Source organism: Pseudorasbora parva, chromosome 8 (assembly GCF_024679245.1).
Source record: "Pseudorasbora parva isolate DD20220531a chromosome 8, ASM2467924v1, whole genome shotgun sequence".
NCBI classification, from domain to species: Eukaryota; Metazoa; Chordata; class Actinopteri; order Cypriniformes; family Gobionidae; genus Pseudorasbora; species Pseudorasbora parva.
Genome location: NC_090179.1, coordinates 34,805,372 through 34,830,703, shown reverse-complemented (window position 1 = coordinate 34,830,703; position 25,332 = coordinate 34,805,372). Strand labels below are relative to the sequence as shown.

Sequence of the window (25,332 nt, the reverse complement as noted above, 5' to 3'; positions counted from 1 at the left end):
AGAAAATATGCTATTTATACTTAGTGTAAGTAGCATCTATCGTGACAAGAGCAAACTGGGCGAAGGGTAAACAGATATGAGCTTAGACATAACTACACAATTCCACTCACAAAATATGCTTATACAAATATATTTCTTTATTTTATTGACCTGCTCAAAAACTAACATCGCAATGGTAACACCCCCATCCAGACAGCCACTGACGATGATCTTACAGCCACTGCAGAAAGCAACAGAAATATTTCAGAATTCACATGTAAATATATCTTCAAAAGGGTGCGTATATCTTTAAATAATGTTTCTTATCACATCAAAGAAAGTGGCCTAGAGGGACAGCTGCATATAGGGATACTGAATAGAAGCCTGTCTCTGAGAGTATGCCACTGCTTTCCTTTCTCCTTGAAACCGCTCTTTTGAAGAGCTGCCCAGATCTGCGGGAGCCCTGCGTAAAGGTCACGGACAATTATGTGTTTCTGTATGTGTTGTTTGTGTGTTTTCTCTTCCTCCAGCACTTTGTCTATTAAAGAGCTCTTTAAGAATGCCCTCTGTAATTCACATTGGGGCATCAGACCAAATTGCCACTTTTCCTTTTTTCTTGTTTGACCCCTACTTTACATTTACAGCTCCATGGCTGTGTGTGTTTTGACATCTCTGAATAAATGGAGTTTGATTCAGAAAACTGCCATTATTGCCATATTTGAAAAAAGCCAATTACTATCATTTTTTCTTAGATTTTTAGAAATTGGATAGACTGCAAGATGGACAGATAAGCGGACTGAAACATTTTAAAAGACATTTACGACTATCTACAAATGACTGTTAATTTGTTTACCTTACAGTATGTGTAAAACATTTGACCAGTTACTGCCCAGCAAGCAATTTTTCATTTAAAAGACGTCTAATAGACGTCCAAACACAGACACTGATGTCTAGATTAAAACTAGACCTGAACTGTCAGTGAAAATTTAGACGTCTAACCATATCCCAAGAATAGACATCTAGAACATGAACATGTCAAAGAAATGTAACACCTTATAATCACTGTTGACTATGCTTACATAATGAAATATCTTGCATCTCACAAATGATTCTGGCAAAAGCAACATATAACCAAATTCAATGTTTTGGTTAGAAGTGAATTACTCATAGCTGGACTATATCAGGTCTATAGTTAACAGAGAAATGTATTCCTTGCAAGGTGATACAAGGTGTTGAGTGACAAAAAATTTTTTGAACCAGGCAATCTTTTGGTGCTCTTAGCATAATTTTGATAATCATGATCTCAACAGGAAGTAAAGGTGCTTCGATAAAAAAAAAAAAAAAAAAAGAGTTTAAGTTTTACCTCCTACATGGTTTCATTTCATTTTGCAGTGTTTATTTGCACCTGCTTCCTACACTGTCCTAGAGCGTGACGCTTACCAAACACAAGATTTTCAGCATTAATAAGAATAAAGGAGGTTAAAGCTGTACTTATGAGTGTGGACATTAGCATATGAGTTGTACAAGTGTTGGCAACAACATGTCAGAATAGTTTAGTGTGACAGCAGTGTCCTGCAGTGCACTTGAAATATGTGGAACACAATATAACTATGTAGTTATGTACTTTATATTAATTGACAGACTGCATGGTTTATTTATTAGCTTGCTTGTAGACATTCTCCTTCTAGACTATTTAATTGGACAAAATTCAGTGTAGTGCAAAATAAGGCATTGATGACAAGAGACTATACATTTTTCAATAGTGATTTTAAATTACATTTTAAATGTTTAGGATTTCGTTTGAATACAAATAGGACCTTTAATGTTTATGAACCATTTGTAAATTGTCCCATTACTAATTGATTACATTTTCAGGATTAAATACACTGTGAGCTTTGTGGAGGTCATACTATTGACCACAAAAGAAAACAATTTTTTTCTTTTTTTCTTTTTCTTTAAAGGACGTGTGGACTTAATAGACCACTAAAACACACACTGTAAAAAATGATCGTGATTTTAACGGTCAAAGGTTGTAAAAATGCTACAGTTAAAAACTGTTATTTGGTTAACACAAAGTTTCCTTACTATATACGGTGAATAACTGCAATAGATCTAACCTTATGCCAGTGAAATTTACAGAAAAACAATGTAATATCCCAAAAGAAAATTATAGAAAACCCAAAAGCATATATTTTTTGTTTGAATCACAGTGACATTTTGTAAACTATTAAACAGAATATTTTGTTATATTTACAACATGTGATTATAATAAAATTGTATTTGATAAAACTACAAATATTGGTATTAAAAACCTGTATGTTTTTTGAGAAAATACTGTAAAAACTAGTTTGTTAATTTGACATGCAAATATTGTTGACAATTACAATTTTTTGTTAATCTTAAAAATGTAAGTCACTTTACACGTTTATGCATTTAAAAAATGTCTAAACATGTATTTGTATTGCATATAAATGTTCCATGCATTTGGATTATGTAATTTTAACAAACAAATTAATCAACTTACTAAGAATCACTATCTAAGAATCAGTAATAAAAATCTTATTTGTAAATCATTTATAAATGAAACAGGTAAGATTTATTTAATTATAAACTGAATGTGACTGATTAATCCCAGTTACACGTAAATTAAACAGTTAAGATTTATGTAATAGTACACAGAAAAATCGCAGACGTTAAATGAACACTTCCTAGTGTTCATGTGTGTGCTCACTAATGAGTTAAAGTACCATTGAAGCAGTGTTGAAGTTAATGAGATAATTAAGAGATGATTGAGCATTAATGATGAACACCTGATGATAATAAGCACAATCACTGAAGGAAAGAGAAACACGAGAACTACGACTGACTTCAGCCACAGCTGTAGATGAAATCAACTGAAGATAAAAGAAGACATTAAATCTCTGAAGATCTCATCAGAGGATTAAACAACTCCACAAACAGCATTACCAGCTTCACACATTACCAACCAGACTGATTTTATTTCTGTGGATGTTGATGTTTTAATTAAAATAATAGTTTTATTTGAAGTCACCATGATGGTGAGAAGTGTTTGCTTTAGTTGGGCTCTTGACCCTTGACTCTCCAACATTAGTTTTCTGGCTGCTTTAACTGTGTTTATAAAGCACTTTAGTTACAGCATGGAAAGCCAAGAAAACACATGGTCAGATGATTTGTCTCTTTGTGCTTGATTATGTAATCATCATCTAGTGATCACTGGTCTTGTTCAGAGTCTAAGACTCTGTTTATGTGTTATTAATTTTGTTTAATCATAATAGTGGCGAGTTGATTCTATAGCATGAGCACTGTTGTGGCAATCTAATATGCAGAATTTAAAAAAAATAGTGCACAAAAGGTTTTAATCTATGGCAATCATTAGACACAAACAGATATCAAGATTCAGTGTATGAATCTCAACAATGGTGACAATCAATGAAAAGCTTAATGCTGCAGTGCATGCTGGGTACCACCAATCAAAACTCTCCCATGGGTCCCAGCATGCATTGCGGCATGAATAAATTATGCATCTGAATTGTGTTTTTTTTTTTTTTTTTTGTCACCATTGTAGAGATGCAAACACTGATTCTTGATGTCTGTGTTTGTCTAAATAATGCCGTAGATTAAACCTTTTTTTTGGTCCTGCAAGTTGTTTGATTGCCACAACAATGCATGAGTTTATAATGTAAACCACATGGCTTTTTTTACACATTCTACACAATTAACACATTACCTCTATAACCAGAGCATTAGAATCTGAATGAGTTTAGTTATTCAGCCACTACATGATGATTATATAATCATCATTAAAGAGCCAAATCACCTGGCCATGGTTTTTGGCTTTCCATGCCATAACAAAAGTGCTTTACAAACACAGTTAAAGCAGCCAGAAAACTAATGTTGGAGAGTCAAGGGTCAAGAGCCCAACTAAAGCAAACACTTCTCACCATCATGGTGACTTCATATAAAACTATTTTTTTTTAATTAAAACATAAATTACAACAATAAAATCAGTTTGGTTATTAATGCATGAAGCTGGTAATGTTGTTTGTGGAGTTATTTAATCCTCTGATGGGATCTTCAGAGATTTAATGTCTTCTTTTATCTTCAGTTGATTTCATCTAAAGCTGTGGCTGAAGTCAGCTGTAGTTCTCGTGTTTCTCTTTCCTTCAGTGATTGTGCTCATTATCATCAGGTGTTCATCATTAATGCTCAATCATCTCTTAATTATCTCATTAACTTCAACACTGCTTCAATGGTACTTTAACTCAGTAGTGAGCATACACATGAACACTAGGAAGTGTTAATTTAACATGGGTGTTTTTCTGTGTACTTTTACATAATTCCTAACTGTTTCATTTACGTATAACTGGCATATATCAATCATCTTTAGTTTATTAATTTGTCTATGTAAAAATAATCCAAATGCATTGAAAATGTATATGCAGTTTACATACATACATCTTATAATTTACATTTTAATGTAATACTTACTGGTTTTCTATTTATTTTTAATAAAAATGAAAAAAAAACTGTGCCTCCTCTAACCACAGACTTAATTTTGAATTTCATAGTGCGCATAGTTTCATAATTCTCTGGTAACCACAGCTGCCAGCATTTTCCTGTAAAAATAACAGTTTTTTGTAGTTTTTTTTACAGTGTACACTTTTTACAGATCCCCATAAAATTAACGGTAAAAAACCGGCAGCTGTGGTTGCCAGAACTTTACCGTAAAAAATACGGCAGTAACGTTTAAGGTTTTACGGGACAGCAGCATATAATTTAAAGGTTTATAATGTAATAATTACGGTTAAAAAACATTTATTTTACAGTTCAAAACAGTATAATTTAAAGGTTTATACATTTTATTTTATTTTACAGTAAAATACCGTTAAATTTACAATTTTTCGAAGTGAAAAAGAACAGGTCATTGTGTAATTAACAGTGAAAAAACGTAAATTGACATTCCCAGAATTCCCCACGTGACACTTCGCATTTGATGCATTTTCATTGAATTAACTATGTTTCTTCTTAGTTTTTTCTAATCACTTATGTACATTAAGGTTTTATGTTACATCTAATGTTGTTAAATTAATGTTTATTGCATTTTTAAAACATCATGTGTGTTACCATGATGGTGTTTGGTGTTTAGTGTTTGTGTGTGCACCTTCTATATGTTAATATTGTCCCTCCAAAAGCTGCGTGTGATGAGCTTTGATTCATCATGTGATTCTCATCACCACTATAATTGGTGATTGTCAAGTTATATAAAAGGAAAATAACAGATATTAGCATTTCAATTCTTTCAATTGAAAGTTGGTAATTTAATATTTCGGTTCAATATTTTTTTTTTTACTATTATTGTTTTATAGTGTACTGTGTACACATAATTATTTCTATATAAACTTTCAAATTATAGGGTTTTTAACTGTAAAATAAACCAGTTTTAACCGTAATTACCGCATTATAAACCTTTAAATTATATGCTGTTGTCCCGTAAAACCTAAAACGTTACTGCCGTATTTTTTACGGAAAAGTTCTGGCAACCAGAGCTGCCGGTTTTTTACCGTAAATTTGATGGGTATTTTTTTACAGTGCATGTTTTCACATTTGAAACAAGTCTGCAAGTTACTTGCATTCTAGTGCCAAGGATATTCAGGGCATTGTCTCCCTCTGAGACTTAACACAGAACAAGCAATTAACAACTCATCCTGCATGAGTCTGTGAATAAAACGTCTCCATATTCTTCAATGAGAAGACTTGCAAACTGTGAATATATGAATGCATTTCATTTGAAAACTTGAGCCATGTTAAATGGAGCAGGGAACGTCTGCAGTCAAATGAGGCATACAGTGACTAGGAGGATTGTGATGGATTCAAAGGCCTTGGAAACGGTGGAAATGGTTAACTGCTGGTATATGAATGCGTATGTATTCAAACACCTGTTTGGCTCAGAAAGAAGAATATATATACGTCAGTGGACCTAACTACACTCTAAAAAAAAAAAAAAAAAAGTGCAAAAGCTTTTACAGGGATGGTACCCTTCAAAAAGTTTTAATACATTATATTTCCAAAATTTCGTCTGCACCAAACTCGCTCATCCATATCTTTATGGACCTTGCTTTGTGCACTAGTGCACAGTCATGTTGGAAAAGGGAAGGGCCATTCCCATTCCACAAAGTTGGGAGCACAAAATTGTCAAAATGTATTGGTGTGCTGAAGCATTAAGAGTTCTTTTCACTGGAACTAAGGGGCCAAGGCCAGCCCCTGAAAAGCAACCCCTTACCAAACTTTACACTTGGTACAATGCAGTCAGGCAAGTACTGTTTTCCTGGCAACCACCAAACCCAGACTCGTCCATCTGAGTTGCTGTTTTTCCCAATTGCTTCCACTTCGTGATAATACCCCTAACAGTTGACAGTGCAATATTTAGTAGTGAGGGAATTTCATGAAAGGACTTATTGCACAGGTAAAAAACCTATCATTGTCACATGCCTGTCCTGTCTTGTGTGCACATGTGGGTGCTCCTGTCATTGTCTGATCCCTCCCCCTTGTTATCTGATTATTGGTTTAATTTGCCCCACCTGTGTTCCCTGATTCCCTGCTTGATTTGTTCCCGCTCTTTGTGTTTTTCAGTCTTTGTCGGATTGTTGTATTGTCTACGTCTCCCGGTTCCCTGTGATCTCTGTTGGTTTGTTAAGTTTTGTATTTTGTTATTCTGATTATGTGTTTTTTTCCCCCTCATGGGTTTTGTTTTGTGTTTTGTGTTTATGTTTATTTTTATAATAAATCTTCCTTTATCTGCACATGAGTCCTCGCACCATTTTCCTTTGTGTTCCTGACCGTGACAATCATGGTAACATGCTTAAATTCATCGAGCTCCTGAGAGTGCCCATTCTTTCACATGTTTGTAGAAGCAGTCTGCATGCCTAGGTGCTTGATTTTATATACCTTGGGCCATGGAAGTGATTGGAACCCCTGCATGTAATAATTTGAAGGGGTGTCCCAATACTTTTGGCAATATATTGTATAATGAACAATATAATAATCCATTTAGGTACTAATATTTACACTTTTGGAACCAATATGTACCTTTAAGGGACTAATATGCACTATTTTGGTACAAAATACTGTGCCTTTTGAAAAGGTAACGCCCCAGTGACAGCTTTTGTACCTTTTTGTCTGAGAGTATAGATTAATTGTAATGGATACAATAAATTTTGAACAATGAAAATGGCTAACAGCAGTTGATTGAATATATATGTTTTGGCTCAGAAAAAAACCAGGGTGTCATTGTGATGGCATAATTCAGATCAGTGTTCAATACTGAGAATCAAACCACAGGCCCACTGTTAAGATAAAATGCCTGATAATGGGATATGATTAATGCACTCTCTGTTTTGGATTGTCATAGCAACATGAACTAATGGGCATAATTTTCCCCAAGATGAATGCGTGCTGGAGACATCTGATATCCAGTGTAAAAAGCTCGGGTCTGTGTCCCTGCTGGTCTCATAGTTTTAGTTTTATGTTTTTACTCTGTGTCGCAAGCTAATTTGGTGAACCCCAAAGGAGTCTCCATCTTTGATGACACCCGACTGGGCCTCCATTGTTCCAAATTAAACCCATTGTGAATTTTTAATTGAAAAGCTCCATACAGTAGCCTTCGTTCAGTTCGTAATTCGGCACATACTGTGAGTGACAGACAAGTATGACATGCACCCTGCGGGTCACGTCTCAAGTCCCAAGGCAGCATGTGATTACTGTGATTGCTTGATTCTAGAGCTCTCCACTGGATGACACTGATTGAAGCACAAAGGGGTTTGAGTCACATGATGATACATAATGTATTGCAGCAAAGTAGTTGCACTTTGAATCGACGGACAAAACAAAAACAAGCTAAAATAATGGTGCAAAACAAGCAAAATAATGTTGCATCTGGTCAGGGTTCTGAGATTCTGTAAGCTATTTTTCTTCATTCCTTCCAGGAAAAGGAAGTTCATATCGATTCACCACACTTTTACCTCACAGGCCCATGGGCACTCTAAGAAACATGGACTTGGTAATCCATCTCCATTGCATCAGAGCACGCTGGGGTAGGACTCCTGTCAGTTGCAGAGGCATGGAACTGTAGAAAGACTCCGGAAATCACTTACTGCCTCTCGCTAGCATCGGAGTGAAGTGGAAGAGTGTCACTCTCTCCTTCTACTTGAGGTAGTTTTATCCACCATTCGTATTTAAATCTAAGCTGCTTACAGATGGAGACGTTTAGAGAGAAGGATTGGATACTGTTCTGAAGGGTATTTAGGTTTTTATCTGAGTATTGCTATGAACTAATCTTTTAATAATTCCCAGTGGAAATTCCTCTATACTGTATAAGATGTGACTTTAGTTTAATTCAGTGACTCAAGACAGGAGTCACTGAATTTAAAATACTTTCTTCTACAGTATCATAGTTTAATGTGTAGATTCAACTGGTCTATCTGAATTATGATATATATATGTTCTTTTTTTAAAATAATGAACAACATCATTCAATTTGTTTATTGTTATTCTCAAAAGTTTTGTTTTTAATGGTTTGAAAGAAGTCAAATACATGTTTTCTATTTTGATATATTTTAAGATATAGCCACATTTTTTCCTGCAATGTTGAATTCTCAGTGGGCATTACTCCAGTCTTCACTGTCACACGGTCTTTCAGAAATCATTATAATATGTGATTTTGGTGCTCAGGAAACATTTCTTAAAATTACCAATGTAGAAAACATGCTGAAAACATTTTTCTTTTTTGTCATGGAGAATGTGCTATTTTTTTAAATTATTTTTTTTAGGATTCTTCAATTAATAGAAGGTTCAAGTTCAAAAGAACAACTGGAGCTCTGTTTGAAATTGCACCCTATACCGTCATTCACTTTTCCCTATTACTTCACTAATATAGTCCAGTTTAAGGACCGACTGAAAACAAGTGAGTATTAAACCTGTGGTTTTGCAAAAAGGATTGATCTTCTGAAGTCATACGATGTCTTTATGTAAAGAACAGAGTTGATCTTAATGTTTTAATCCCTGAAATAATGATCCTGCCGCTCCGTGTACATGTTCAAATGTTACACTCGACTCTTGAGCATGACGCAATCGGTCACAAGACACACGAGAGCCAATGACATTTTACAATTAAAGCTGACGTAAAGACACAATTGGTCACGAGACATACGAGAGCCAATGGAATTTCACTATACTATCTGACGTAACGTTTCTTCGGACGGTAATATTTGAAATTTAATGTGCATGATTTTTGTATGATGATATTCTTATCACTTTTGCAGATTTCCTTCACATAAATCAATCGTTTGGCCTCGTAACACTTGGAATATTTGTACTTTTTGAATAAATTGTGCCTGCAGTTATATCTGCCTGTTATATCTGGTGTTTTATATCATATAAAACAAATGGGTAGGTTTAGGGATGAGATAGAGTTGGGTTACATGTTAAAATCTGTCTAAATAGTGTAAATAAAATGATGCTGGCTGATTAAACTGAGAATCACACTCCAACACGTCATAATGACAAAATCATAACCCAATATATAATTTCATCATGGTGATAAAGTTCCCTTGCCCAATGTGTCTGTGTGTGACACCAAAGGTTTCTCAATGAAATGGACGGAGCACCCTCCACATCGAAAAATGCATCTTTAGCGTCTTCATTGTGACCCGGAAGGCTCTTGACCTTAGTTTAGATTTTGACGCATTGAGAGTGAGAAAGGGTTGCGATTTCAGACACAGCCTGGTACTAATTAAGATAATTAACAGGACACGGGTGGAACACATAAAGGGAAAATCAAAAACCATGGCAACAGAAGAGCATAAACAAGGAAAGCACAGGAATTTGAACTGAGAAAAGAACAAAACTAAAGCTTGGGACATACTCTGCAAGAACAAAGAAATGTGTTCGTTTTCTCGGGGTGGCAAGAACAAGAACAGAGTTCGTTCTGGCCCGGACGTTCCATACTTTACAAGAAAAGCAGGTGCCGAACATCAACATTAACCCAGCCCACTTTAAATGTCTGACCAATCACACAATAGTTCTCGGACACCCGCAAGAAAAAGTTCTGCTCAGGCGATGTGTCGAGAAAAGCTGTGAGAAATCTCAAACCAGGTCTGTTCTTGTGGAGTATGTAGTGGCCTTTAGGCTTTGTCCGAAATCACTCCCCTGCCCAATATGGCACTATTTGAGGGGACATCCATTTGTAGTGGTGTCCCAAATCATAGTGGACGTTATTGAGTGCACTCATTCAATCTCACAATTCCCCGAGTGTACAACTGATGTAACGGCTAGATAATGCACTGTGAGAGTCACACGCTGAATGAATGAATGAGGCATTTATATAGCTCTTTCATATGTACTACTGTACACCCAAAGCGCTTTACACTCATGACAGGGCTCTCTCCTCGACCACCACCAGTGTGCAGCATCCACTTGATGCGACGGCAGCCACAGTACAATGGCGCCAGTGCGCTCACCACACACCAGCGATAGGTGGAGAGGAGAGAGGGTGATAGAGCCAATTCAGTGGATGGGGATTATTAGGAGGCCATGATTGGTAAGGGCCAATCGAGGGAATTTGGCCAGGACACCGGGGGTTACACCCCTACTCTTATGAGAAGTGGGATTTTTAATGACCACAGATTGTCAGGACCTCGGTTTAACGTCTCATTTGAAGTACGGTGCTTGTTACAGTAAAGTGTGCCCATCACTATAATATCATAAAGGTGTACATTAATTTTAAATTGATTATTAAGTTGTTTACTTACAGTAATACATGCTAGTTTCCATGGCAGAGTCCAAGATAAGTCTTTTTGTTACTACTAGAACTGCCTGTTTTCTACGTTTCAAATAGTTAATAAAAAGCAAGCAGAATCTGTGGAAAAGCAGCAGCCCTTCCGGCACACTCAGTGTCTGAATTCATTTTCAGTCACTCCTTTAAGTGGAGTATATTAGTTGAGTAATGTAGGCAATAGTGAATGAGGGTTGGTATGGTGGTCGATTTCAAACACAGCATTACTCAAGCAAAACACCAACACCGATCAGGCGTGACACCAAGCTTTGAGTGGTAGTATAAATTGTGTCTTTTATACACTGCCTATAAAGCTGCAATCGAAGAATAATTCTTTGAAGAACAATCCAGAATCATGTCAAATAATCAACAATGAAATACAGATAACTCAGTAAGGAAGTACAAAGACCAGCACGTTGTTTGCTGACGCCAGTGGTGCAGAATAACACGCATTTAACTGGATGCCAAATCAGATGGGTACATCAGAGATAACTTTCTATGAATTTGATGATCAGAGAAGGCTTCAAACAAAGCCATGTAAGTGTTTTTTGTTTTGTTTTTTAACATAGCTATGGTATAATGAGATGCAAATCCATTTGCCTCACTCCTGGCAACTATAATCAAGTCCATGGTTACATTGGATTCTATCTGTGTTAATTTCTTAGTACTATATATATATATATATATATATATATATATATATATATATATATATATATATATATATATATATATATATATATATATATAACTGATTGACGACTGTGGCATGACTTATTAATTCCTTGTGTAGTATTCCTTATTCCAAAAGACACACTATCAGACATTTAATGCCCTATAATGAGTTCCATGTAGACCGTTATGTTGTAAAACCAACGGCCATAGCAGCAGAAATGATATCATAAATATTGTCAACAAGAGGAGCAGCTTTATGATATCATAGCATAACCACACAATAACAGCTATAAATCTATTAAAGAGTTCATGAGATGCATCTGCGCAAAATACTTTTAGTTTCAGCAGGACAGATTTGCTTCTGTAATGTTGTGGATTCAGTATTTTCGCATGGCAGCTTAATATACACAAACAATATTTTGAGCTTACCTTAAAGACCTGCTGCGATGCACTCAATTCATGAAATAAAGATGTTTCAGAGTGAAAGTTATCTGTAAAATTTTAATTTATTTTATTGTTACTATGAGGAGAATTGAATATTTGAGATTTTTTTTTTTTTTTTTCACTGGCCTCCTTTTTCTTCTGATGTTTCTATGTTTGCACTCAGAGGAATCTGGTTAGATGTAGGAAAACATGTTTTATTTGTTTTGTTGCAGTGCAGACTTGGATATGTAATGTAGTTTCAAGAGGTTATATATTTCCGCCACCTTGCATCATTTCCACACAAACTTACTTGATTATACATTTCTGTGTACCTATAATATGAAAAAAAAAAAAAAAATGTTTTGCAGTGGTAAAAATATTTTGTAAGCTTTGATACATAGTACCAGAAAAACACCTATGTTTAACCTTCATACAAATGTAGTTGGTATCCATTCTAATAACTTTTTGGGGGGATCTGTTTGATTCCAGCAAAAAGACATTATAGATAAATATTAAATAAATTAAACAAAACAACAGCTAGAGTGTACCTCTAACGGCTTTAAAGTACACCAGTAAGAATTGCAGCATGTTAAAAAGAAAATCAGTGCATTAATGTTTTATATCTGGGCTACCTGAGACCCCAAATGACGTAACGTGTCATGCAGGACAGTTAAGCCTTGAATTTTTCCTTATAATTGATTCGTATTAGATGTGAGCAGTGTTCATTGACCTGAAAAAGCATGTGATACTGTTAACCATACTATTCTTATATCTAAATTAAGTGCATTCAATTTTAGTAAACATACAAGTAGTTTGCCTCATATCTAAGTGAGCAATGTGTGAACATTTAGGCTGTGTCAATAAACATTTAGGCTGTGCACAAGTCTCAATAATAGGCCCATTTTTTTTTTTTTTTTGTATATAATTGATTTTCCGAATTGTTGTCCAGTTGTTGAATGTCAACTTTATGCAAATGACACAGCAAAATCGATTTCAAGATCGATTTTCATCGATTTGGATTTTTGCTCTGCATTTCTTATTGTATTACAGTTTGGAGTCAAACAAATGACACAATTTAAAAGAGGTTGTTTAATCAGATTCTAAAAATAATGGATAAAAAAAAAATGCATAATTTCCATAATAAATTAAATAAATAAATAATTGTCTTAGTTGTACAAAATGTATAATTTTGTCATATATTTGCCACCACTGGTTCTACCGTATGTAAACTGATGAAGATGCAGGGTAATAATAGTAGAACTACCAGGAGTACAGGAGGTGAATATTGTAGAACTGACTACTGCAGAAACACACAAGGACAAAGCACCTGTAAAACAGGTTTCCAATAGAAATGAAAGCAGTACATGTTATAAAGCATTTCACTGTGATGATTAAGCACTGCTTTACAACAAACCAGAGCTGTATGTATTTTTAAATGCAATACATTGTTTTATTTATATATCTATATGTTTCCAGGGTTGGAAGTATCCCTAAAATATGTATCTAGTGTTATTTTGTAGGTGTATTCATATATTTATACTGTATATGTATACAATGCAATAATTCCCAAAGTATCACCTTGATACATCAATGTTAATTACACATTCAAAGAATTTCTGAGATCCCAAATAACTTGAATTTGACTGTGGGTTTGTATGCAGAGCCCAAAAAGTGACTCATTAGAAACGATTGCCCTTACTCTAGGCCAGTGTTAACATCATGATGTTGTTGTTTAGGGATATAGATCCAATACAGTGACATTGCATTTTACAAAGTCATTGGCTTTGAACTTCTGCTGTAGAGTACATGTTGTCACATTGACACACTGTGTCTGCTTGTTTTGCAGTTCCCCCTAGAGATGGAGTGGCTGATCTTGTCCCTACTGGTGCTGGCTGTGTCTGCTTCGGGGCAGCTATGCCCCAAGCGTTGCATGTGCCAGAACCTGTCGCCATCTCTAGCCATCCTCTGTGCCAAGACCGGCCTGCTTTTTGTGCCAACAGTCATCGACCGGCGTACAGTGGAGCTGCGTCTCACTGAGAACTTTATCACCGCAGTAAGGCGGAGGGATTTTGCAAACATGACCAGTCTCCTGCACCTGACGCTTTCCCGCAATACCATCAGCCAGATTTTGCCTTATGCTTTTGCCGATCTTAAGCGGCTACGTGCGCTACACCTGGACAGTAACCGCCTAAGCGTCATCACGGACGACCACTTCCGAGGACTGACTAACCTACGGCACCTAATCCTTGCCAACAATCAACTCCACAACATCTCGCCACATGCATTTGATGACTTTTTGGGGACTCTCGAGGACCTGGATCTTTCGTACAATAACCTGGTGGATATCCCATGGGAGACTATAGGACGCCTCACCAATGTGAACACTCTCAACATGGACCATAACCTTATAGAGCATGTCCCTCTAGGTGTCTTTTCGAACCTACACAAACTAGCACGTCTGGATATGACATCCAACAAGCTAAAGAAAATACCCCCTGACCCCTTGTTCCTTAGAATACCAGTTTATGCCAAGTCAAAAGGGTCCCCACTTTCCTCCCTCGTCCTTAGTTTTGGAGGGAACCCGCTACATTGTAACTGCGAGCTACTCTGGCTAAGGAGGGTAACGCGAGAGGATGACCTGGAAACGTGCGCGTCACCTCCCGACCTTACGGCAAAGTACTTCTGGACAATCCCAGAAGAGGAGTTCATCTGTGATCCCCCTGTGATTACAAGGAAATCTCCCAAAACCTTTGTCATGGAGGGTCAACCCACCAGCCTGAAATGCAAGGCCAATGGGGATCCAGATCCAGACGTTCACTGGATATCCCCAGAGGGCCGTTTGATTGCAAACACCTCCCGTACTTTAAGCTTTAGCAACGGGAGCTTGGAGATCAACATTACTTCCCTGAAGGATACGGGAGTCTTCACCTGCATTGCATCTAATGCTGCGGGTGAGTCTACAGGCACGGTGGAGTTGGTGGTCAGCCCACTGCCACACTTAGCTAACAGCACTAACCGGATCCGAGAACCTGATCCAGGACCATCTGATATTCTAACCTCTGCTAAGTCGACTTCATCAGTCAGCAATGAGACCAGGTCTCAGGAGAGGAAGGTGGTACTTGCTGAGCTTACGGCAAATTCTGCACTCATCAGGTGGCCTTCGCAACAACATTTCCCTGGAATCAGGATGTATCAGATTCAGTACAACAGCACTGCAGATGACACCTTGGTCTACAGGTAAGACACTATTATTTTGTGAAACCTAATTATGGTTATAGAAGGATAAATGGTTGTGCTAACATAGCTAACATTATTGTGGTGCAAATGCATATCTAAATGTTTGCACAATTAGTCAACACTGGTTCGATGTAAACTGACAAAGAGACATGGCGATGATAGTAGAACCACCAGGAGTACAGAAGAGATCTAGAGGGATATATTTCTCAATGGTTGTATTAACAGCAAGGTTCTTGTGGTGCAATTGCATATGTAAAAACATTTCCAACCGTCTCCTATATATGTTTATTACAATGATATGTTGTCCATGTGTTGTGTTGCTATTTACTGTATTGTTGAAAAATCAGTGGCCTTCATCTCTATGGACCTGCCTTATGCTCCATTTTTCAGAAGGACAAAAAATGACAGGAAAAACTTCATTTGTATTGCACTGCAGGATGTCTTTGTCACGATAAAAGAGAAAATCTGTCAGAAGTTGCACTGTTTATGGGCCATGTATTCCCAGAGCACTTTCTAAGCTGTGGGATATCCAAAATGCAAAGTGTTTGTGCACAATGTTCTTTTGAGCCTCCGAAATCCCATTCATGAAAGAAGGCAGACATATCAGAGAGGATGACTCTATGGTCAGAGTAACAGATGATTCTTTTTGACGTGAAAGTGAAAACAAAATCTGTGCTGGGAGAGGTGGGCACAAACCAGGCTAATTTGTCTTTGCTAATGTTTAGATTCCACACCCATTGTGATATCTCCTCATTCACAGCTGTTTGGTATGTTTAATTAGTCTGGGGAAGACCGTGAGTTAGTATCCATCTCACAACCTTGGGCAAAATGCTACAGTGAAACGAATGGAAGAAAAAAAAAAGAAAAAAAACTGAATGGATTAAAGATAGGGTTCTTTGGCTTTATGAATCATACTGGTAGATGTATAGTATTGTTGGGTCAGGGATAGAAGAACATTCTACACATGTTGGATTGGATGAAAAAGGCAAAGGGAAGTAATGGAAAATGTAACATTAACACACAAAAAAAAGTTAGCTATGCTAAAGACACTCCTAATATTGTTATCTATATACAATATTAGATAATACCAACATAATACCACATAATACCAAAAAAAAAAAAAAAAAGTATAATAAATGTAAAGGGACAGTTAACCCAAAGAGAAAATTTCGTCATTATTTATTTGGAAGGTTTTAGAGAAGGGTATGGCAAATAATAATTTTTATATTTTACTCATAAAACACTATCACATAACATCAAAAGACTTTGGTCTATTTCACACCGCGAGCGTAAGCAGTGCAAATATTACATTTTTTTGGGTGACTTATCCATTTAAGAGTGAATTATTGTGAAACTCTTGGAAACTGGGTCATCCCAAGGAGAAGTCCAGCTTGCCAAACATCATGCGCATTAAAGCACATCGATTGATTCTAAAACAGGCATCCAGTCCTTTTTGCTTAAGCTTTCTCTTTTAACCTTTTAACCAAATCTCCACAATGCTTCTCCTCCTGACCGGATAAGCGTGTCAATAGGTTTGTCTAGGTCACACAGATTGTACAGCTTTTCTCTATTAAAGCCAGTGACATGATCGGGGTAAATACATTTATGGTACATAAACAGTTAACAATCCATAAAGGCTACGCTGAATTTTGACAGGCACTTGTGCGCTATTATCAGTGATGATATTGGCCACACTTTCTTCTGACAAGATGCCACAGGAAGTCAATGTACCACTGACAGCTAAGAGTAACACATTAGAACAGCCTTTCCAAAAAGAACAGACGAATAGAGACAGACATATCAAAATAGGTTTCTGCTTTCTTTTCACACTAGAGGACAGCTGGAGGGGACAAGAACACTCTGAACCATGAATCCATGTTTCTTATGCATTTTTAAGGCCACCTATAAGACTGAAATGTAGGTATGCGAGTATGAATATTAATATTGTGAATGAGCAACATAGGGGCATCTGCACTTTAGTAATTTGTTGTGCATCATTCATAAAATTAATTGAAGACTTTGAGATGATATTCCTGAATGTAATATGAATTAAAAATAAAATAGAGAGTTAAAAAAAAGCAAAGTTTGTCAAACTTTGAATGTAACAATAACAAAGCCATGTTTAAAAAGTCAATGAATGGATGGATGATTCACGCAGGCCAGTAGATGCCAGTAAAACATTGGAATGAAGTAGAGGCTCATCCAGATAGCAGGTCATCCGGGTATTTTTCACTGACTTTTTTTCGAAAACAATGCATTTGTTAATATACGTTTTTTTGGCGTAGTTTTTTTTTTTTTTTAGCATACTGTATAGTAGGGCTGTCACCAACTAAATATTTTTCTAGTCGACTAGTAGTCGTTCATTTAAGCCCTTAGTTGACTAATCACACACTTTTATTATTAAGCCATAAATCATAATAAGGAGCCTTTAATTGCCTTTATATAATACACATACAATTTTTGATATTTGGACTGAAAACAAGAAAAATAAAGAAGAGCATGTTTTGCAGTGAAGACAAATCTTTTGATAATTTAAAATATAATAGGCTTTTGTAATGCGCCTTTGTTGACTACATTCTAAATAAACTACAACAAAATATGTTTACTTGGTCCTGTTGCTTATAGCTCCATCTCAGTCATGTACCTGAAGCTCATTCATTATGCAGCTCATTATCAGTGATGATATTGATGATATTGATGATATTGTGATTGGATCATCAGTAGGTGCATTTACATGGAGCACTGTAATCGGTTTAAAAGTCCAATCCGAATAAAAAAGCTCCATATAAACACCTCAATCGGAATACAAATGCTCAAACCGAATGAAATTGTAATCGGTTTGAGAGGGGTGGGATAAACCTTTTCATGAAAAGATCAAACGAAAAAATATACCGACCTGACCCGATTACTTTTGAGTGCGCGTCCTTACTGACCACGCGCCGCGCTCACACAACGGCTATTATGTTGAGAGGAAAGTAAATTTTTCTGAGGGGTAAACTTTTGATTTTGTAAGAAGTTATGAGGATAATGTTGGCATAATGGCATAGACATAGGCTACATCCTCTCATCTTGACAGCATTTGTCCCAGGCATGTTTTACTTCAACTGCGCCTGACAGAAGAATTAATTTTATTCTGAGATGATTACACTTTACAACAAATAAATAGCTTTTATAAAACCGTATAAATCCTGGTGACGGTTGACTGTTATTATGGCATCCGTGAACACATTTCAGCGGCTGGAGAGGACAGCATCAACATTTCTGAAGCGGCAGACAAACTGCTCTGTGATAATTACGATTGAAAGCCAGCACATGTAAACCCCACATCGGTTTAGATAACGTCTCATGTGGTCTCATGTAAACAGTCCACTAAATCTTTCAATCGGAATTATTTTAATCGGAATGACAAATGTAAACGTGCCTAGTGATGAGCCTTTGTGCCTCAGGTGTGATAAGCATATACAGTGCCCTCCACAATTATTGGCACCCCTGTTTAAGATGTGGTTGTGGACTTCTAAAAATTCTCCCTTTTTTTAAAACAACATAGAACCCAAATGCAAATAAGAGGAAAATCCAACTTTTCATTTAAGCACATTACTTTGGTGGTAAAAAAAATCACACATTTAGGAAAAAAAAAACACCTTGAAATCATGTGTCCCACAATTATTGGCACCTCTAACAATTCATCTGAAAAATGTAATTAATTTTTTTCTAAATATATTTTTCTGTAGTTGCTAAAGTTGGTTAGAGTATCTAGGAAATTTTAATTAGTAATTTATTAGGAGTTCCTGCTTCCCTGGGGTTTAAATATGATGTGACATAGAGGCCTAATTCTCTTACCCATTTGTCAACATGGCAAAGACAAGAAAACACACTATTCAAGTAAGGCAGATGTGTGTCGACCTTCATAAGTCAGGCAATGGCTACAAGAAAATAGCCACTCGCCTTAACTTCCCCGTATCTATAGTCAGAGCAATCATTAAGAAGTTTAAAACAACTAAACAGTGACAAACAAGGCTGGAAGAGGTCCCACAACACATAGTGAGGAAGATGGTAAGAAAAGTAAAAAAAAATGTCCTAAGCTCACTGTCACAGAATTGCATCAAAGAGTGGCATCTTGGGGTCACAAAGTCTCCAAAACAACCATCAAATCTACACAAAAAATGGTTCAGCAGGCCATCTCAGTCCCCAGACCTCAACCCAATCGAAAACCTGTGGGGTGAGCTAAAGAGGAGAGTGCATAAGGGAGGACCCAGGACACTGGATGATCTAGAAAGATTGTGTAAAAAAGAATGGTCAAAGATCCCTCTTTCTGTGTTCTCCAATCTTGTGAAATGTTATAGGAGAAGATTAAGTGATCTCTTGTTGGCAAAAGGGGGTGGAACAAAGTATTAACATCAGGGGTGTCAATAATTGTGGGACATGTGATTTCAAGGTTTTTTTTTTTTTCTTTCCAAATCTGTGATTTTTTTACCACCAAAGTAATGTACTTAAACGAAAGGTAGGATTTTTCTCTTTTTTTGCATTTTGGTTCTATGTTTTTTTTTTTTTTAAAGAAGTTTTTTTTTTTTTTTTTTTGTAAAGAAAAATTGTCTTACAAAATTTAAATCAATGTATTGCATTACGTGAATTAGCTGGCTCAATGATTCTCACATCAGTTTGAATCAAAAATTCAAGGCAACAACACCCATTAGTCAAAAGTCTTGTGGCTGCACATCTATTGTGTGTTTGGATGCCCCAATTTTAAAACACATTTTTCAAAACTCTGTTCTATTCTGTCAAAAATACATGCATGTATATACATGTTGCTCACATATTATGGTAACCCAGTTTGTGCTGAATACAGTGTGATTAATCTTTGCCATTAATGTGTTTATAAGCAACTGAAAAAAGCACAAATGTCAGAGCATGTCAAAACTTCTAAAATGCCCCAAAACAGCTCAGGCTTCTTAGGGGTTAATCAGCACCTAAACTATCCCACCAGCAAACATATTTTATGAATGTGGCATAAAAAATAAAAAATAAAATAAAAACTGTAAATAGACTAAACATTCAAATAATGTATTGTTTTCTGTGTTTTTGACTGCAGAGATTAAAAACAACAATACCTATGCATGTTTCAGGATTACATAATCAGAGAATATTTGCTTTCCACTTGAATTGGTTAACTTAAAACTAGGCATTTAAATATTTCTATAGGCTTATTATTTACCTATTATTATTTTTTATTTTTTGTTACTTGCTCAAGTTCACTGAGACGGCAGATCATGCGCAACAAAAGTAGGCCTTTTACAGTTTGCATTAAAGCATGGAGCATTTAAAGTAAATTACATAAATGCAAGTGATTGCGCCGGCGCCTGTCATGCAGTAAGTGCGCTCTCCACACAAGCACAGATATGCACCTATATACTAGTGCTCATTTAGCTAGGTTAACGCTAGAGCGAACAGACTTAAAAAGTTGCTACTACTTACATGTTTCAAGTGATAAGCCATATTTGATGTCGATGAATGAAGGGCAAAATTTTGGATTTCCTGCTGTTAATGATCTGTCTGCCACGGGCTGCATGATTTTGTCACTTCCTGTGGAGTTTTATTTTTTTGTGACTAAATGACTAATACAATTTTGGTCGAATAATGGATAGCAGACTATTAGTGGGCATTCCTATTGTATAATACAGAAGTTTTCATTTTTTGACAGTGAGTGAATGCACATTTAGATTATCTACAGCAGGTAATCCAAATCACATTTGATGCCATCCTTCGGTTGAACCTTGTGCTAGTACAGCCATAAGCTAATGTGTACAGGAGATTAATTAAACCGGCTGGAAGTATAATGAAAATGTAATTGTCATTGAAAAGTGTCTGCTAGAATGGATTGATTAAGTGGCTTTGCTCACAGAGGTGTCTGTTGGGAAGAAAGCGTACACATCTATCAGCAAGCACAAATTAAGTTCAGATGCAATTTTTCATTGTGGCAAAAGAATGCTCTAAGCAGCACATCTTTAAAGCACGTCTTGTGAGGGTAATACTTATTCTCTGAGTGTTTTATTTTGAGGAAGAAAAGAGCACAGCTGTGTTCCTTAAATAAAGATCCTTAAGAAAGCCTTGTGTAAGACTGCAGAAAATAAGCTTTTCCATGTAGCGCATGGTAAAAGTGGTTAAAAGCAGCTCCTCATAAATTACAGATCGAGACAATGTTATTTAACAGCCATAACACTCTTTTTTTGTTGTTGTTCTATTTCCATTCCATCTTGTAATTCTAAAATCCGATAAGCACACTTTGGATGGAATACATTTTCCAAACAGTGTTTAATTAAAGTGTTAGTTCACCCAAAAATGTAATTTCCGCCATTAATTACTCACCCTTGTGTCGGTCCAAACCCGGAAAAAAAAATTGTTCATCTTCGGAGCACAAATAAATATTTTCAATGAAATCCGAGAGCTCTCTGTCCCCTCCATAGATAGCTATTTAATTAACACTTTCAATGCCCAGAAAGGTAGTGAAATCATTGTTTAAAAAGTCTCCAGTGGTTCAACCTTAACTTCATTTAGTGACGAGAATTATTTTTATGCGTAAAAAAACCAACAAACACAAATAACGACTTTATTCAACAATTTCTTCTCGTCTGTGTGAGTTTCCTACGCAGTTTACGTTGGCTCCTGCATCAGCATCACACACAAACAGCTTCGGCCAATGGTAAGCCGGCATTCTGGTGCGGGTCTGAAATAACTTGGAAGCACTGGACTGTATTTACTATGTCAGCAGCATAGGAGACTGACACAGACGAGAAGAAATTGTTGAACAAAGTTGTTTTTTTTTTGTTTGTTTTTTTGCGTCACTTCATAAAATGAATGTTGAACCACTGGAGTCACATGGACTATTTTAATAAATAGCTGTCTATGGCGGGGACAGAGAGCTCAAAAATATCTTAATGTGTGTTCCAAAGACGAACAAATGTCTTAAGGGTTTGGAACGTTAATGAGTTATTAATGACAGAATATTTGGATGAACTAACCCTTTAACAATTAGCATGTGATTTGATTCGGACAGGATTGAAATGTGTAAGACTTTCATAGGGAGGAATTAAATCAAATGAGGACCATACTTGACTCTTAAAGTAGTTCAAAACAGTTTGTGATCAGGCTTTCCTTATTTATTTACAGTACTCGGATGGGATTCCAGCAGTACTAGAACCAACAACAGTTATTTTACTAGAATGTTTTGCTATAAAGTTGTCAAAAAGCCATAATCTATAATTAAGGTGGACCAAGTAGTGTAATGCCAAATATATCATTACTTATGAACTTGACAAGGTCAGCATACAGTATATTATAAGTGGAGGAGTAGAGAGTTAGCCGGACATGTTCAATTCAGACGGGATTTAACCGGGTTTTCTGTGAAACACAAACTCCCCAGGGAAAACTTGTCTGAAATGGGGATAAATACAGAGTGACAAGCGAATAGAGCGAATGACGTGCTGAAATTCACAGTTGGTGCGAGTGACAGTAGCATGAGTATTGTGGGTATGTTCATGTGCAATATTGGTTATTTCTGTACTGTTTAAGTGTGAATCACACAGTGGTAATGTCATGAGACACATGGATGGATAATAGAGTTGGTAAAAAAAAATCTATTAAAGTAGATAAAGAAGGTTTCAACTATGTTGCTATTTAAATGGGCAGGGTTTTGTATACTTAAGAAGTATACTTAAGAAGAAAAAAATCAGATTTTTTAAAACAAAACAAACAAAGAATAACCTCAAAAAATGTGGGTTAGACTTATACATATGTACACTGCCTAGAAGCAGTGCTCTAATTGGTGACTAAATCTAAACTATAAAACTTTACAATGAAGTTCATTAGTTAACTACATTAGTTGTAATAATGGACTAATAAGGAACTGCACTTATAAAGCATTTATTTACATTTGTTGATGTTAATTTCAACATTTACTAATACATTATTCAAAACCTGTTAACATTAGTTAATGCACTGTGGACTAACATGAACAGCTGGGTTTTTTTTTTTTTTTTTTTTTTTTTGACTAGCGTTAACAAAGAATAACAAATGTATTGGTAAATGGACTGTATTTATATAGCGCTTTTAACAGATCATATGGCCATCCAAAGCACTTTACATTTTTCCTCACATTCACCCATTCATACACCGACAGTGATGTCAGCCATGTAAGGCACCATCCAGCTCATTGGGAGCAACTGGGGTTAGGTGTCTTGCTCAAGGACACTTCAACACTTGGTCAGGTGGAACCGGGGATCGAACCACCAACCTTTCGGTTTGTAGACAACCTACATGAACCACTGAGCCACTGCCGTATTGCTCATGGTTAGCTCATGTTAGCTGATTCATTAACTAATGGTCATGAATGAGACCTTATTGCAAAGTGTTACCAACTAAACTACTTCAAATGATTTATGTTTATTAAAATAAGGCTAAAATTATGGAAAACATATAAATAATAGATCAAAAGCAGAAAAAAAAAGAGAACTGACAAAGCTGTAGCTACTATTTTAAAAACAGCCAAACTTCTTTCATGTGACTGCAAATGAAGTGAACTAAGTGTTGCTACTTTTAATTAGTTGCCACCCAACACAGGGGCAGATGGGTGTTCTGCTAATACAAATGGCAGAAAGGTTTTACTCTTAGCAATCTGCTAATTGCTTTCTTAATGGATATTAAACCAGCACCGAAAAATCCAGGGTTTTATTTTCACTGGGCCCCCAGCAGATGCTTTTAAAGAAACATAGCAATTATCCACTTCACAGCCAGACGAAAGCAAAGTCCAGAGCTTCCCTGAAATCTTAATTAGATCAGATCATGTGTGCTTTAAAAGCAGGCAATGTAAATTGTGCCTTTGGATGGAAAAGGTGGATATGCTTGTTATTCAAACAGCGGCGACAGATGGTTGGTGCAACCTGCCAGTCTGTTACACTCTTGTTTTCAATAGCTGATTGTAAGACGCTCTTTTTAGTGGGGGGGAAAATACATCTATTTAGACTATTGTTATATGTTTTCTTCTCTATAGTTTTCATAATCCTATCATATTAGCTCACCTGTGTTTACCCCATGTCATAGGTTAGATCCACAATGAAACAAGTAAAAGATCTGTTAGCATCAAGAAGATCAATCTAATGTTACCATCACAGTAAGGCTGTCTCCTAGGCAGTTTAAAATTGTTGTTAATACAGTGCAGCACTTCCAAATTCTACGTCAGAACACCAGCTCACATTGGCCGATGTTGATGCAGGAGCTAGCCAATGGTGAGCCGGCTTTCTGACGTAGAACTCGGAAATGCTGCACTGGTTACACCACGTTAATGGCGTAGGAGACTGACACAGTTGAGAAGAAATTCTTGAATAAAAGCATTATTTTTGTTTGTTTTTTGCTCACAAAATTATTCTCATCACTTCATAAAAATTAAGGTTGAGCCACTGGAGTCACATGTAACTATTTTACGGATGTCTTTACTACCTTTCTGGGCCTTGAAAGTGATTAAATTGCTGCCTGTGGCTGGTTCAGAAACCTCTCAGGTTTCATTAAAAATTAATAAAAGTCTTGCAGGTTTAGAACGACATGAGGGTGAGTAATTAATGACAGCATTTAATGTTTTGGGTGAACTAACCCTTTAGCAATGAAGACACCAGACACCGAATTGAACTGAACAGAGGGTTTAAATACACAGGGATGATGAACGGAACAAGGAAACGGTGTGTAACTCTATTAGAAACCATGGTAAGAAACAAGGAAACAACAAAAACCATCGCTGCATCCTAAATCGCACACTTCCCTACTATATTGTAGCTGAAAATAATAGGTATGAATTCATAGTTCCCTTAAAGTGTAGACAAATGTAGCGAATAAAATGGACACTTTACTATCCCATGAGGCCAAGGGGTGAAGGATTTTAATACCTCCCTTACACCTAACACTACCCTTAAACTTGCCCATCCCTAAATTTACCTGTATCCCATCACAATATCAGCATGTGTACAATACAATATGAACACAATAAGTACATTGTACTTATTTATTTTTTAAAGTAAGTACATAGTTGTTAAGGCCACCTAATATAAAGTGGGGCCGAAATTACTTTTTGGTGGTTGCAAAATATTACTTATACACAATACCTACTCAAGAGAGTATGCAATTTG

General features: G+C 36.3%; 1 protein-coding gene across 4 annotated transcripts in view; it reads left to right on the top strand.

Moving 5' to 3' along the window:
* Positions 1 to 25,332, top strand: part of zgc:172282 (leucine-rich repeat and fibronectin type III domain-containing protein 1-like protein) — a 164,788-nt gene that overhangs the window by 86,322 nt on the left and 53,134 nt on the right. For all 4 annotated transcript variants that reach the window (XM_067451012.1, XM_067451011.1, XM_067451009.1 and 1 more), the window contains one exon: positions 13,773 to 15,163. In XM_067451012.1, coding sequence (XP_067307113.1) covers positions 13,785 to 15,163 — 1,379 coding nt within the window. In that variant the 5' untranslated portion in view covers positions 13,773 to 13,784. The remainder of the gene's footprint in view (positions 1 to 13,772; positions 15,164 to 25,332) is intronic.